The following is a 14,046-nucleotide window of genomic DNA, read 5'->3' as shown; positions in this document are numbered from 1 at the left end:
CTGGCACCGAACGACTTTGGGGAGATACACACACTCGCCGGGCCGTTCGTTGTGTGGAGGGAGAGCCGCCATTGGACCATGGTAACGCTCAGCGCTGGGCCTTCCCATGGGAACGCAGGCGGCCCGATACCTCCCGGGGTGGGCGGCTGATGTCACAGGATGTCAGCACCCGTCCCCTCTTTGAGGGAAACCGTGGTAAATAAAAGTCTGTTGACACTGACTTTTATTTCCGAAGGCAGGATAAATCATCGGATGGTCGGCAAACCAGCAATAAACCGGGTCCCTGACGGCACACAGGGAGCATCATCAGGAAGGGGGGGCAGCGCTTGGAGCTGAAGCTGCCTCCTCGTTATAGTGTAAATGGGACCCAGGTCGCTCAACCCGGGTTACCCATTTACACTGCTAAGCAACTCGGGTCCGACCCCTGTAAAACCCTTCTTTTAACCCGGGTCCGAATGCCGGGTTTTTCCTGTTGTCCTGAGTTATTTGTGCAGTGTGAAAGGGGTATTAGATGTCTGCATGTTTCGCCTTCAAAGCTGCTTACTGGCACCTTCGCATTTCCGTCCATCTCTGAATTGTGCAATGACATACCCCTATCTTGTACAAGGGACTGCCAGACAGAAATGCTGGGAAACTTAAGTACTGAAGGTGATGTATTAAGAAATTATGTGATCACATTAATAAAAACTCAAACTTGTTAGTGGTTAATGTGCAATAAACAATTGTTTTCATATAAATTTGTACTGTATGTGGGACTCACTATTTCCCTGACAGAGATGAGTAGGAACTGGTTATCAGCTGTTAGTGCCACACTGTGACTCAATAGCTGTATGGTTTATATATATTATATAGAGATATATGATGTATTTACAGTAGCTAGACATATAGCAGTGGGCGTGGACAGGCAGGCGTGACTAATGCTGGGGTGGGCGGGGCACGGTCGTGGGAGCAGTGGTAGGGACTGGGAGTTATAGTACTATGAGATCGTCTTCCTGTCCTGTCCTAGGGGTGTCCCTGACCTGTCCCAGCGGCGTCCCTGACTTGTCATGTGCCGGGCGACGGGGCACCACAGTCGTAGAGCAGTACGAGAGAGCCGCCAGGGATTGCCCGGGGAGATTTGCAGGAGAAATTGTATCCGTGATATAATTAGCTATATTATACACATGACTGATGAATATCATTAGTAATAGTAATCCATTTGCTGCACTTTAGTTTATTTTCCTGCTGCTCTCCTTCCCCAGAGCAAGTTCTAGATCCTCGTGTTACCGGGTCACCTGGTTAGTGCATGGACATCCTGTATTACTCTGCTGCTAGTTCTTTCCTTTTCCAAGAACAAAACGGGAACTATGTAGGGAACGCATCCAATGTCCCTCAGACACCCTACTCTATTGCCTTTCTGTCCTGTCATGACCTGGCACATCGCCCTGTTCCTCACAGCTTACTGCTCACTTGTTTGAGCAACAGTACTAAGATCAGCAGCATTTAGTGTAGACACTGTTCTGCTCCCACAGTACCATGGGCAGCACAGGCAAGGAGGCATTTGCCAGCAGATACCAGCACAGCCTACCAGTGTTTAAGCCATTCCGCACCACACACAGGTAAATGTATGGATGGGAAATGCTGATTTATGTGTATGGGAGACAGTTCTCATCATTATATTAAACATGTGCTGTTAGAACTGACATTGACTTTAATGTCATTTAAATTATATACTTCAGCTATAGAGTAAAAAATTAAACCCATCACAGATTACATTGGATTTTTGCTATTTTGACACCTAGTCGGGACCAGCAACAACATTGAAAATGTAGATAGTATTTGCATCCAATCTGTAACATGCAATGTTTGTTGGTAAAAAAAAAAAAAAACCTGTCTGAGATATGTATGCATTAAATATATCTGGGATGTATCAATGTGCAGTGATAAATGCAATGTACAAGTTTGCAAAAGCAAATTATCTGCAAAAAGTAATATTTTTCTTGTTAAATACAGTCATTATGCTGCACGTTTAGTTTTCTATCTGCTTTTTCTTTTTTTCTTTTAACACCGTTACTATATAAAATAAGTGGAACTAATAGAAAACTGTCATAAGCAGATATTTTAAGTTGTTGTATAAACATTATGATGGCCTTTTCCGACTGGCTTCAAAAATCCCACTTTTACTACTAGTATTTAATGCTAACAAAAACATGTATACAGATAAGGGAAGAGACACTACTGATTCCCATGACCTGTCCTTTTAGCACTGACTGCTCTTTTGATTGCATCAGGGGTCAGTGGAATCTGCTTTCTGATGATGTCATTTTTGTTTATAGCATAGTGCCTTGTAGTGCTAGTAGTATATAGGTCTACTTCAGTATTAGGAGGCAGACAAAAATAGGAGCAATTTGCCAGAGGAGCTGATTTAAATGTACAGATAGGTTTATAGTTGGAAAGGGCATGTCCCAGCTTAATTCTGAATGTCCTTGTAAATATAAAGCTGTCCAGCTTTTGTTCACTATATGCAAAAAAACAAAAGTAATTGTGCTCCTTGAATTGTAACTTTGGGCCTATTTCAGAGTTTGACACAAATCCGATGGTTTCTGTACATCTCCGATGTTTGTCAATCTGTACATGTACAGGATCTGTACTGCGCATGTGCATATCTGTGTCTGCAATGGCGTGCTTCGCCCCATAGACTGCAGCGTGATTGACATGGTGGAGTCCTTTGTGAGCGTGGAAGGTGTAGCAACAGGCAGAACGCACCGCCTTGCGCTTAGCGTCCATTTTTGAATCTGACCCATGGTGTGTTCCAGGAACAAATTGCTCCTTTTTTTGCACTATTTTTTATTTGCTCCTAATGGAGCCTACACACGGGGAGAGTCTGCTGAGCGGTCTGAGCAATGTAGATTGCTCAGGATCGCTCAGCACACAGCACTGTGCAGCGAAGTGTCAGCTATATGTGCTGAGCAATCAGTCAGGGCCAGAACACTGGATTTATCCAGCATGCTGGATATTAATTGCTGGGCAATAGATAGCACCGCATATCGCTCTTGCTATGGCCCCTATACATGGATCGATGTAGGGGCATTTTCACTTCACTGAGCTTAATAAATCTGCCCCCTAGTGAGATCATCCTGAAATCATCCTGCATGTAGGCCTCATATCTCTGGATCAGGAACATAGATCCAGGAACATAGAGGTGAAAACAAACCCTGTTCGCCATGTGACACTGTTCCTCCAGGACAGAGCATTCAGTCTAATCTTGGCTCAAGCCAGATAACTCATTTTGGTGAGAAAGTTACATGGCCCTTGTAAAAGAGCTGAAACATGGGCCAGCACCATCTTTACCATAATGTTCTCCACTGTTTGGGCTGGAGGAACCCACCCCACGTGAGGCATGTATTTCCATCAAAAGGGGAATGTTTAAATGCTGTTATATTATTGTCCTCCAACAATTGATCCTGTATTTAAAATTCTATTTTGTTGTGTCGAACACTTGGAAAATGTATTTACATATATTCTTTTGTACCCCTTATCCATTTCCCCTCCCCCCCTCCCTCCTCCCCACTCTACTCCACCACTTCTCATTTAGGACAGTGAATAACAAAATCCTCAATTATCATAAGTGTATACAGATGTATATCATATTTCCCCACTATCTAGTCCTCTCTACCGATCTAGGCAGGACCTCACTTCATAAATAAACATTGATACAGCCTTTTATATATACATACAAAAAAAAAAAAAAAATTATCGGTTAGTCCATGATTAATGCTTATATATATTGCTATTATTGTACCTTTTAATGAAAAAACTTAACAACTAATATTTGTATTTTATGTCTATATATTGATAAATAGATAGATATAGATATATGTTTTGTGTGCACGCACCACTATATGAACATAGAAAGCTGGCTCTGCAACTGTTATAAAATCAGTAATACCCCCGGCTGCTGCCTCACACCAACTATAGATTCAGCGTTGTAGCCTAGCAACGGCTGACGCACAAACAGGAAGCCAAGTGTGTTCCACACGCCAGGGCTCCTTTCTTCAGCGCTGTATTGTTAATACTAGGGCGGAAGTGACGTGCTAGATGCATGTCACCTGCGTTCCACTCACCGGAGGCACCAGAAAAAAGCACAGTGCTCCGGATCCCGGAAATGAGTGACTACACAAGCGTCTTCACCTTTATGCCTTTCTAGAGCTCTAATAGAGGTATTTACACATTTCTTTTATTAATAGGCCTCCTATATACGCATATTTATAAAAATAAATTGATGATTGTAAATAATGTTATATCTTATGTAATTGGTTAATGAACATGCTAAATTGTTTAAGTGAACTTTCTGTGGCTTGGTATAAAAACCTAGGCTTTGCACATGGTGCTACACCTTTGAAAAAGCTGTCAGTTGGACGGCGAAACATGTCATGGAGCACCTGCTGATTTAATTTGGGCAACTTTGGTCTGACTTCCACCCCTTTCCATATTACAACTCTGGAGACCGATTCCACCTCTGCAATTCCTGGGTCAAACAGCTGCAATATCCATTCGGGAACCCCCACCTGCACAATAAGGATTACAAATTCCGCATCATTGTTGAGGATTCCCCGCAGTCCAACTGGGGCTCTATCATCATCCTCCAGTGTGAAAAGAATCCAGCAAGGTATATGGACCCTTTCAACTCCCAGCTATATATGGACTGACCCAAGGACTGCTTCATTCCCACAAACGTCTCCCACCCCTGGATGAAACGGGACTTCAGACCATTAAGTATCAGACCCATCTTTATATATTCTATTTTTCATTGATTAATGTACATTTTTTAATGCTCTTTATTATTGTATATTTTGTGCAACAAATTGTGTTATATATGCATTTATTTTATACCCTACCCAGTGCAACTGCACACTAAACTAGCAATTTTATCCTATAGAAATAAAAAAATGGCCATGTTGATATAAACCTATTGTAAACCAATTACTCTTATTTTTAGCGCTCCACCCACCCCCTTTTTTTCACTTAGGGGATTGACACCCCCCAGTAGGAGCAGCTTGACAAACCACCCCAGTAGGTGCCCTTTAACTATAGGCCGAAAGGCTATTAGTTAATTCCTTTCCACTTGGTAAATGTGTACAAATACGAGTTAGCTAAAAAGAGACCACACATTTAAGTTCGCATATTAAAATCTTATATTTTTTTCTGTTTAGGGCTTATGTCATGCTTTGTAATTGTGTTTTTCTTTTGAAAATCAATAAAAATGTATTGAATCTAAAAAAAGTGTAAATCCCAAAAATGGATTGATATAAACTCAAACCGATTAAGGGGGAATGCTGTATAAACTGATACACATATTAAAAGGATGTTTTGGAGCTGATTTGATTTAGCATAAGGTTTTATGGTAATCCTGTGCAGCTGCGCAGTTGTCTGGCTATTATGATACGGATGGCTTGATTCATTGATTGATTACTCAGTGCCTCCTAAGCTCCAGCCTGACTGACATGCTGCCTGTGGAAGTTGGGCGGAGCTATTCAGCAATCCCGTAAATGTAAGGATGGTTGTCCGTAATGTCATCTTGAAGAATTATTTTTTATTTTTCTCTTTAACAAATTGGCTTAACAAATTATTTAAAACCGTTCCATACAGGTGGTTTATGTATCATATACAAAAAGTCAGGGTAGATAGATATCTATGACGCTTTGATTTTTAAATACAGTTAAGTCAAAATAGATGACATTATTATAGTGGGAGGTGGACTGAGAGTGAAGAATGTAGGGAAGGAAACTAAAGTAGATTGTAAGGCTGGGTTACATTGGATCTCTTGTAATATCTGAATATTTTACAGGCACCAACATCCTATTGATAATGCTGGCTTTTTCTCCTTCATGACTTTGAGCTGGATTACACCACTTGCAAGGAAGGTTTACCGGCTCCATGAACTCCTGATGGATGATCTCTGGGGCCTTCCATCTCAAGATTCATCAGACATAAACAGTCAGAGGTATCTATCTATCTATCTATCTATCTATCTATCTATCTATCTATCTATCTATCTTCTTACTGGATTGGTAATGTGTATTCAGATGTCTAACCTAAAGAAAACCAGAGAGTATCTGTTTCAGCATCATGTACCATTATTCTGCATAGCTTCTTAGACCACCTCTTGTTGCATTATGCATAGGGCCTGTTCTCTCAGGTGTGATACTGATCTCTTTATATATGTAGTCTGCATATACTGTATATATATTTATTATTTATTTATTTGCAGTTTCTTATATAGCGCAGCAGATTCCGTTGCGCTTTACAATAGTAGACAGTGATAAAACAAACTGGGTAACAGACAGACTTGGTGGTTAGAGGGCCCTGCTGCAAGCTTACAATCTATTAGGTATATAGGGGGGAAACACAAGGACAGGCATCAGTAATAGCATAGCAGTCCCAACAAGTTACAAGTCCAGAAGGGAAGCTATATAATACATAAGTGCCTCAGAGGGTTATGCGTGTAGAACTTAAATATGATAGGCTTGCCTGAAGAGGGGAGTTTTCAGGGAACACTTGAAAGTTTGGAGGCTAGTGGAGAGTCTTATTGTGCGTGGAAGGGCATTCCATAGGATGGGAGCAGCCCGATGAAAGTCCTGTAATAGTGAATGGGAGCTAGTGATCCGCTCAGATGAGAGACGCAAATCTTGTGCAGAGCGGAGTGGTCGAGATGGGAGATATTGTGTGATAAGTGCAGAGATATATGCTGGTGCAGTATGGTTAATAGCTTTATATGCGAGTAGAAGTGTTTTATATTGAATACGGTAAAACACAGGTAACCAATGGAGGGACTGGCAGAGCGGATCAGCAGACGATGAGCGTCTTGCAAGGAAGATCAGCCTAGCAGCAGCATTTAAAATGGATTGCAGTGGTGAGAGTCTGTTCTTGGGAAGTCCAGTTAGGAGACTATTGCAATAATCAATGCGGGATATAATGAGTGCATGGATAAGAGATTTAGTAGTGTCTTGTGTGAGATACGGTCGTATTTTGGATATGTTTTTTAGATGCATGTAACATGATTTAGAGACAGATTGAATGTGGGGAACAAAGGACAGGTCAGAGTCGAGGGTGACCCCTAAGCAACGAGCTTGTGGGGTAGGGTAGATTGTCGAGTTGTCAACAGTGATGGAGATATCAGGATGTATATATACATACACACATACAAACATACTGAATATATTATATAAATTGTCTTCTCTTTGGTGGGCATGTGCACATTGGAAAAAATATGCCTGGCACAAGTGCTTATGCTGTTGAGCTATAAGTAAAAAAAGAAAATCCCATTTTATTCATATCTAAATGTGAAAATAAAGCCTATTCTCTCATCTTTGCTTCTAAAATACTCAAGAGCCTTACCATGTTCCTCTATGAAAACTCCCTCTTACATGCGCTCCAGTTTGGCTTTCATCCTTTCCAATCCACAGACTCTGCATTGACTAAAGTCATAAATGATCTTACTACTAAATCCAATTCCACCTCTGACTTTTCTGCAGCCTAGGCCACTGTTTTATGTTTGGCTCCCATCACTCTTTTGGGCTGTGTTATACTGTTCTCTCTTGGTTCCTCTTCTGTTTCCCTAATCAAATAGTTTTTTTTTTTTTTGCTGCGTGGACATCCTCTCTCTTTCTCTCTCTCTCTGTCTCTCTCACCCTTCTCTTCTCTGGTCTTCTCCTCACCCTCTCCTCTTCGGTCTCAGCTTACTTCTGCTTTGCTTCTACCAATCCTTTCATTCTCTGGCTATTTCCTACAGAATCTTCTCATAATTACCTAAAACACTCCTTGAACCTGTATCTTCAACCTTCTCCCCTCTTTCCCCACTTCTCAGCTGTCCAAACCACCCCTCATTCTATCAGACTTTCATGGTCTTTAAAGCTTCTAATGCACCCTTTAAACTCACTAAATCCTATTGGACCACTAAACGATTGTTACCCCCCCAACCCCCATATCCTCTTCATATCATCTCTCGGTACCACCATTAAAACCTCTCAATTTGGAATATAAGCTCTCATGTGCAGGACCTACTTTCTTCTTGTTTTTGTTCTTCATTTTCTTTCCTCTAGTTCCCTATCCCACCTGGCTTCCTTCTATCAGTTGTCTTTGATATTGCTTTTACACATTACGGATGCTTGATGTTTCCCATCTTGTGTTACCATTATTTCCTTGTTATTGTCTTTGTATTTTTACTTGTGCTCTTTTGTCATATTATGGGGATGCAGTGCCAGATTAAGGTCTAAATGGGCCTGGATCTGAAAATGAGCAAGGGCCTATTATGCGCAATAATAGGGGTTGTGGCCAGCACCTAATGATGTGGGGGGCGTGACCAGTGTTCTGGTTGGGTGGTCTGCTCATGGGTGTGTCTCTATTTTTGTAAATATTTTCAACTAATTATATATGTCTGGAAAAGGCAGAGGGCTGGCATAGGAAAAATGCAGGGATATATATTGGTATCTTAGGACATCTGCATCCTGGAGGGCACCCGCAGGATGGCAATGTCCTAAAATACTTGCAGGGTGAGGCGGCACTCCAGTCATAAAAAAAATTAAAAATTTACACCATAATGCCCATTACATGTTAAGCCACACACCATAATGTCCATTACGTATTATGCCAAATACCATAATGCCTATTAAAAATTATGCTACATAAGTGCTGCTTACCTACATGCTCATTGCCAGGGGTTCCATGCTCATTACCAGGGGTTCCATGCTCGTTGCCATGTGGGATTACATGCTCATTGCCAAGGGGAAATACATGTTCTCGGTAACTTGGGGTCAGCCGCCGCCGGGCAGAAATGACAGCCATTGACAGCCGGGCAGAGAGCATGGGGCTTTCCGACTGTATTCAGAGCACTGCAGGTCCCGGCTATTTGAAATAATACCCAATTCACACCAGAAAATACAGGGACTTACCCGGGCTGGCCCCTTTTACACCAGCCTTGTCTCTGCATTTTCTGGTGTGATGGGGAGAGAAAACCACTCCCCTTCCTTTAAACAACCAGCTATATCTTCAGAAGCAACTGATGCATTTACATGTGGGCTTCGAATGATTTTGCTCCCGTGAAACTGGACCTTTTGGGTCCAGAGAAATGTGCCCTCAAACAACATGAACAGACATGAAATTACATTTTAGAAATGAAAAAATCGGTTTACCTGCAATATATCTAGAACCAATGAAACCATATGGACCAGGGTTAGACTGAGATCAACCTCGAGCTTCTGTGATGTCAGAGAGAGAACTGGCAGCCATTGGAACTGGGTGGGGGTCGGAATTAGCAGGTCCCATGTTATCCTATGGGTAAAACGTTCCAGCTTTGCCTGGCGGTATCTCCGGTTCCCGGGGGGCTAGCAATGCAGGGCCAAGCTCATTGGAAAGCCCTGGCCCTTAGCTACAATATGCGCCTATTTAGAGAGTGGGCCTGGAGCTGTAGCTCCATCAGGCCCATTGTTAATCAGGGGATGTAGTCAGAATGTTAACACCAGGTTGTAAACATGATCTGAATGTAGACTTTCAACATGTGATGAATGTCAACAGTCAAAACATTGTTACCTGATTGTAGGTTTAGGATTAAATTAATGTTCGGTTGCAATTAGGGTTAGGCTTCGGTTAGGTTTAGGGTTGCATAAAAACTGCATTGGAAAGTGCATAGTCAACATTATGGCAATGTTGACATTTTAGGGTAAATTTACTAAGATGGGATTTGTTGTTGTTGTTTTTTTGTAATATATTATATTTTGAAAGCAAAATTCAAAATTAGCATATGGCAATGCATACAACAGACAAGGTAAATATTATATGTAACAAAAAGGGATCATGTAACTTCATGCATAACAAACCGTAAATCCATGAAATCTTGTCCATTACAAATCAAACAAGTTGGATAAAAACAAGCAAAAACTGACATAAACAATTCAACATACAAAAAGAAGGTAAGGGGCAGAAAGAAAAGGGAGGAGGGAGAGTATGGGGGGGGGGGTGGAGCCCCAGAATAAGTGCCCGATGACTACATGAGTGATTAAACCTGCTGAATTTATGAAAAAAGGGGAACAAGGATCTAAACACACTCAATGTATAGTATTCTTGATTGATTCTTCTCCGGGGCACCAACAAATCTTCCTTGGACATAAATATAACAATTCGAGTGACCCATTCCTGTATAGTGGGAGGGGAAGTAGATCGCAAGCGACTAGGATCAAAGCTTTAGCAGCAATATTAAGGAACTTTCAAAAATATCATTTTGTAAGCCATCAGAGGGCCAGCATATAGATTGAGGAGCCAGAATGAGGGAGCAGTTTGAATCCCACTACCAACTATTGATTTGGAAATAGAAATCACCTAAAGGAGTGGAGTAGTCAGCAATTCCACCATATATGTAATGGGGAACCTATCTCTTCAGTATACTGCCAACAAGTATCAGGCACTCCAGGGAAAATCTAAGCAACAAGAGGACATATATATCATCGTGAAAGGACTTTGAACTCAATCAGGGAATAGCTGGCAGAACTAGCAAATGTAGTTTGAAATATCCAGTAATCATCTGCTAAATCAATGTGAAGGTCACCCCCCAATCATTTGTATATTTAGGTAGGGAAGGGTACATATGTTCAATCAGGACTCCATAACTCCGTGAGAGAAAGTGTGCCAGATGCAAAGGGGTCAGGCACATGTTCTCAAAGGTAGTCAAAGGTCTGATGGCAGGCGGACAAACAACTCTCCACTAAGATACGCACTGTATTGAAGATTAGTTGTTGCCCATAGCAACCAATCAGATTCTACCTATGATCTTCTAGAACAGGCATGTCCGACGTTGGCCCTCCAGATGTTGTGAAACTACACATCCCAGCATGCTTTGCAATAGTTTTAGCATTCTCTAATAGCAAAACTGTGGCAAAGCATGCTGGGATGTGTAGTTTCACAACATCTGGAGGGCCAACGTTGGACATGCCTGTTCTAGAACATGGGTCTTCATACTGTGGCCCTCCAGATGTTGTGAAACTACAAATCCCAGCATGCATTGCCACAGTTTTAACACTCCCTTATAGCAAAACTGTGGCAAGGCATGATGGGATTTGTAGTTTCACAACATCTGAAGGGCCACAGTTTGAAGACCCATGTTCTTGAAGGTGCTAAATAAATAAGAAGTAGAATCTGATTGGTTGCAGCATCTTCAGCAGAACTCCCATCTAAGTAAATGTGTCTAGATTGTGAATGTCCAGATTTGACATTCCAAAACGCTCTTGTGGTACAGTACAAATTAAAACTAAACAACACATTTCTCCACCATATATTATCCTGTGGATAGTTTAGCCCCTTACCCGGCATGGTTGCATCAGATGTGACCACATCAAGACAGGTTTTTGTCATGTGGGGCAACAATGTCAGAATCACCCACTAGTGGCCAATGTAAGGTGTTCTTCCAGCAATTACCATTGTTATGGGGTAGTGCCGGCCCCTCGGCTCCACCTGAATCCTAACCAGTCCTCTTCTTCCTCCCTGGGCCCAACATGAGGATCACAGCCTCACAGTGCTCAATGTAGCCTCAGCTGCCTTCACCTCTTCATCCAGACTGTCCGTAGTGGAAGGTTCTTCACTCCTTACAGCTGCTACTGCTCCTCCTCCCACACACAGAGGGGCCCCCACACATTGTCCCCAATAGGGCTGCCATCAGGGGGGCCATGAGGATGCAACCTGCCAGTAACTCAGGAGGGGAGCTGTTGATTGTCTGTTGGACTGCAAATTCCTATTGGCTAGTTGCTGGTTCCACATTTGAAATGCTTCTGGTGCTGCTACTCTTTTCATTGCCTTAAGTTTGAAAAATGGGGGTAGAGAGAAGTTTGTCACATAAGTGGTGCACCTAAAATAATTGGGAGACCTAAAATATACCTTTTAATGGGATAATATGTTAAAAAAGGGCTGCGAAATATGACAAACTACATGAAACATGAAACAAAGACATGGTGAGTAAAGTGCATGTTAAAAAATGCACGTGCGGTGTCCCTTAGCACTTGTTCCTGAATTAAATATTAATTTATTGAATATTAAATATTATTGTGTCTGTCCCTTTAACATTTGGCCCTTGCGGCTCATGAGTATAGCGGGAAGCACTTTTGTATTAATGGTTAATGATCAACTAATTTACTGTACGCGGATACCAATACATTTTGAAGATCAATCATACGTATCTTGTGTTGTGTGCAATTTATCCCAATAAAGTCATTTCAAAATTTTTATTCAATGATGTGGTGATGTCTCAATCACAGCTTGAGAATTTATAAGCAATCTCAATACATTTCAAACAGGCTTTTTTTAATCATATGAATATGTTGTGAACATTCAGGTACTGGATAGAGTATCAATCATCATATATCATGTAACATTGTAGTCCAAAGCTGATACATTTATTACAGTGTGTAAACCAGAGATTTTCTTTGTCCAGGTTGTAGTCCTGGATGTTATACAGATAATAATTACTGTAGAAATTTATTTATTTTTATTGATGCCAGATCCACAATTATATGAATTAAAGTAGTGTCTCCTTAGAATGCTAGTGGGAGCGTGTTAGTTAAGCGGCAGGTGACTATCGCCTGGTGTGTATAGCACTGGTGGATACTTGCATACGTACAATATAGTATATCGTAGGTAGCTATTGGGATATAGTGCCCTACAAGACGAGTATTAGTCCTAAGTGTTTGTACCAATATAAGTTTCTATAGATAATGAATACACTGATGTCAGACCCATAAATATGTAACAACGTCTCCTTGCAATGCTAGTGGGAGTGTGTTTATTGGGCGGCAGGCAGATATCGCCTAGTGTGTATGATGCTGGTGGTGTAACCCTGAAACTGGGGTTCACCTCGCATATGCCCAGTACATGTGTTTTCGGCAGCTATCCTGATATAATGCCCTATACAGGGAATATTATTATAGCTAATATAGCTGCCACAGATCACATTTAAACATAAGGGTTCTAGGAGGATTAATAAATATAACTTGTGCTGCAAGCTGATGTTGTTTCAACAAAAGCACCCACAGTGTGTAAGGATATACCAGTGCGCTACTGGTATTGCAGTCCACTATAAGCTGGCATGCTGGGACACAGGGTGTAGTGGGTATGTAACAATGCTGTTGGGATCCGGCATGTATGTTTGAACCCACGAGACACTATCGGGCATAGGGATTGCACATTCAGAGGACACACAAAAACATATACATAAGCATAAGAGTCCTTAAAAGGACTGGTATTCAATACAGTTTAGGATGGCTAAGGGAGCGACCGCACGGCTATAGTGGCCGGCGTATGCTTTGCAGTTCTTCTTCAGGCCCTGTCAGTGTTAATAAAGTGAGCAGGGGGCCATATCCATTTTACGCACAACATATTGCTGTGGTCTTGTGCGACAGACCCCCCCAAAACCCTCTTTCTCTGCCATTGCTTTAAGTAGTTGGGGAGGAGGGAAGATTTCAAAGTACCTGTGCACAAGCTTTCTATTAAAATAGTCTTAAATAGATAGTCATAGTCCACAGTTTACGTATAGTAGAAAGAAAAAGGAAAAAAAAATCTTTGGAAAAAAAGAACACTTGCATGGATCCACTGAGACTACGATTTCCTCCTACAATCCAAAAATATACTGGTAGGTTATATTGCCCCTGACCAAAATCCACCTTTGTATGTATGCATAGGCAGGCTAGATGGGCAAAGGGGTACTTATCTGCTGCCTAGGTTTCTAATACAGTATCTTGTGTCCGAAAAAGGTTACATGGCTATGTTATAGGGTAGACGTGTACTCACAGTTAATGCCATATCCGCAAGCCATGCCCAACATGTTTGTCATGCTGGGAGCATGATCCAAAAGCCACTGGGAATGTCCCAGTCACCAGTGCCTGATCAACCAATAGGCCACAGGTTCTTAAAGTTGGTCCTCAGGTCCCCACACAGTGCATGTTTTGCAGGTCTCCTCGCAGAATCAAATGAAATAATTCGCTCCATCTGTAGATCTTTAAAAAAGTGTCAGTGAGTAATGAGTGCACC

At 41.7% G+C, this 14,046-nt stretch overlaps 1 protein-coding gene across 1 annotated transcript in view; it reads left to right on the top strand.

Annotated features, from left to right (window-relative positions):
• Positions 1–779: 779 nt before the first annotated feature.
• LOC146057371 (ATP-binding cassette sub-family C member 5-like) overlaps positions 780–14,046 on the top strand; it is a 136,434-nt gene continuing 123,167 nt past the window's right edge. Inside the window, exons 1-2 of the mRNA XM_083168519.1 lie at positions 780–1,598; positions 5,828–5,983. Of these exons, the coding sequence (XP_083024645.1) occupies positions 1,516–1,598; positions 5,828–5,983 (239 nt within the window). The 5' untranslated portion in view covers positions 780–1,515. The remainder of the gene's footprint in view (positions 1,599–5,827; positions 5,984–14,046) is intronic.

The sequence above is a fragment of the Crinia signifera genome, chromosome 2 (genome assembly GCF_055691185.1).
Source record: "Crinia signifera chromosome 2, ASM5569118v1, whole genome shotgun sequence".
NCBI classification, from domain to species: Eukaryota; Metazoa; Chordata; class Amphibia; order Anura; family Myobatrachidae; genus Crinia; species Crinia signifera.
The sequence above is the reverse complement of the archived record's forward strand: the minus strand, read 5'-3'. Positions and strand labels throughout refer to the sequence as shown.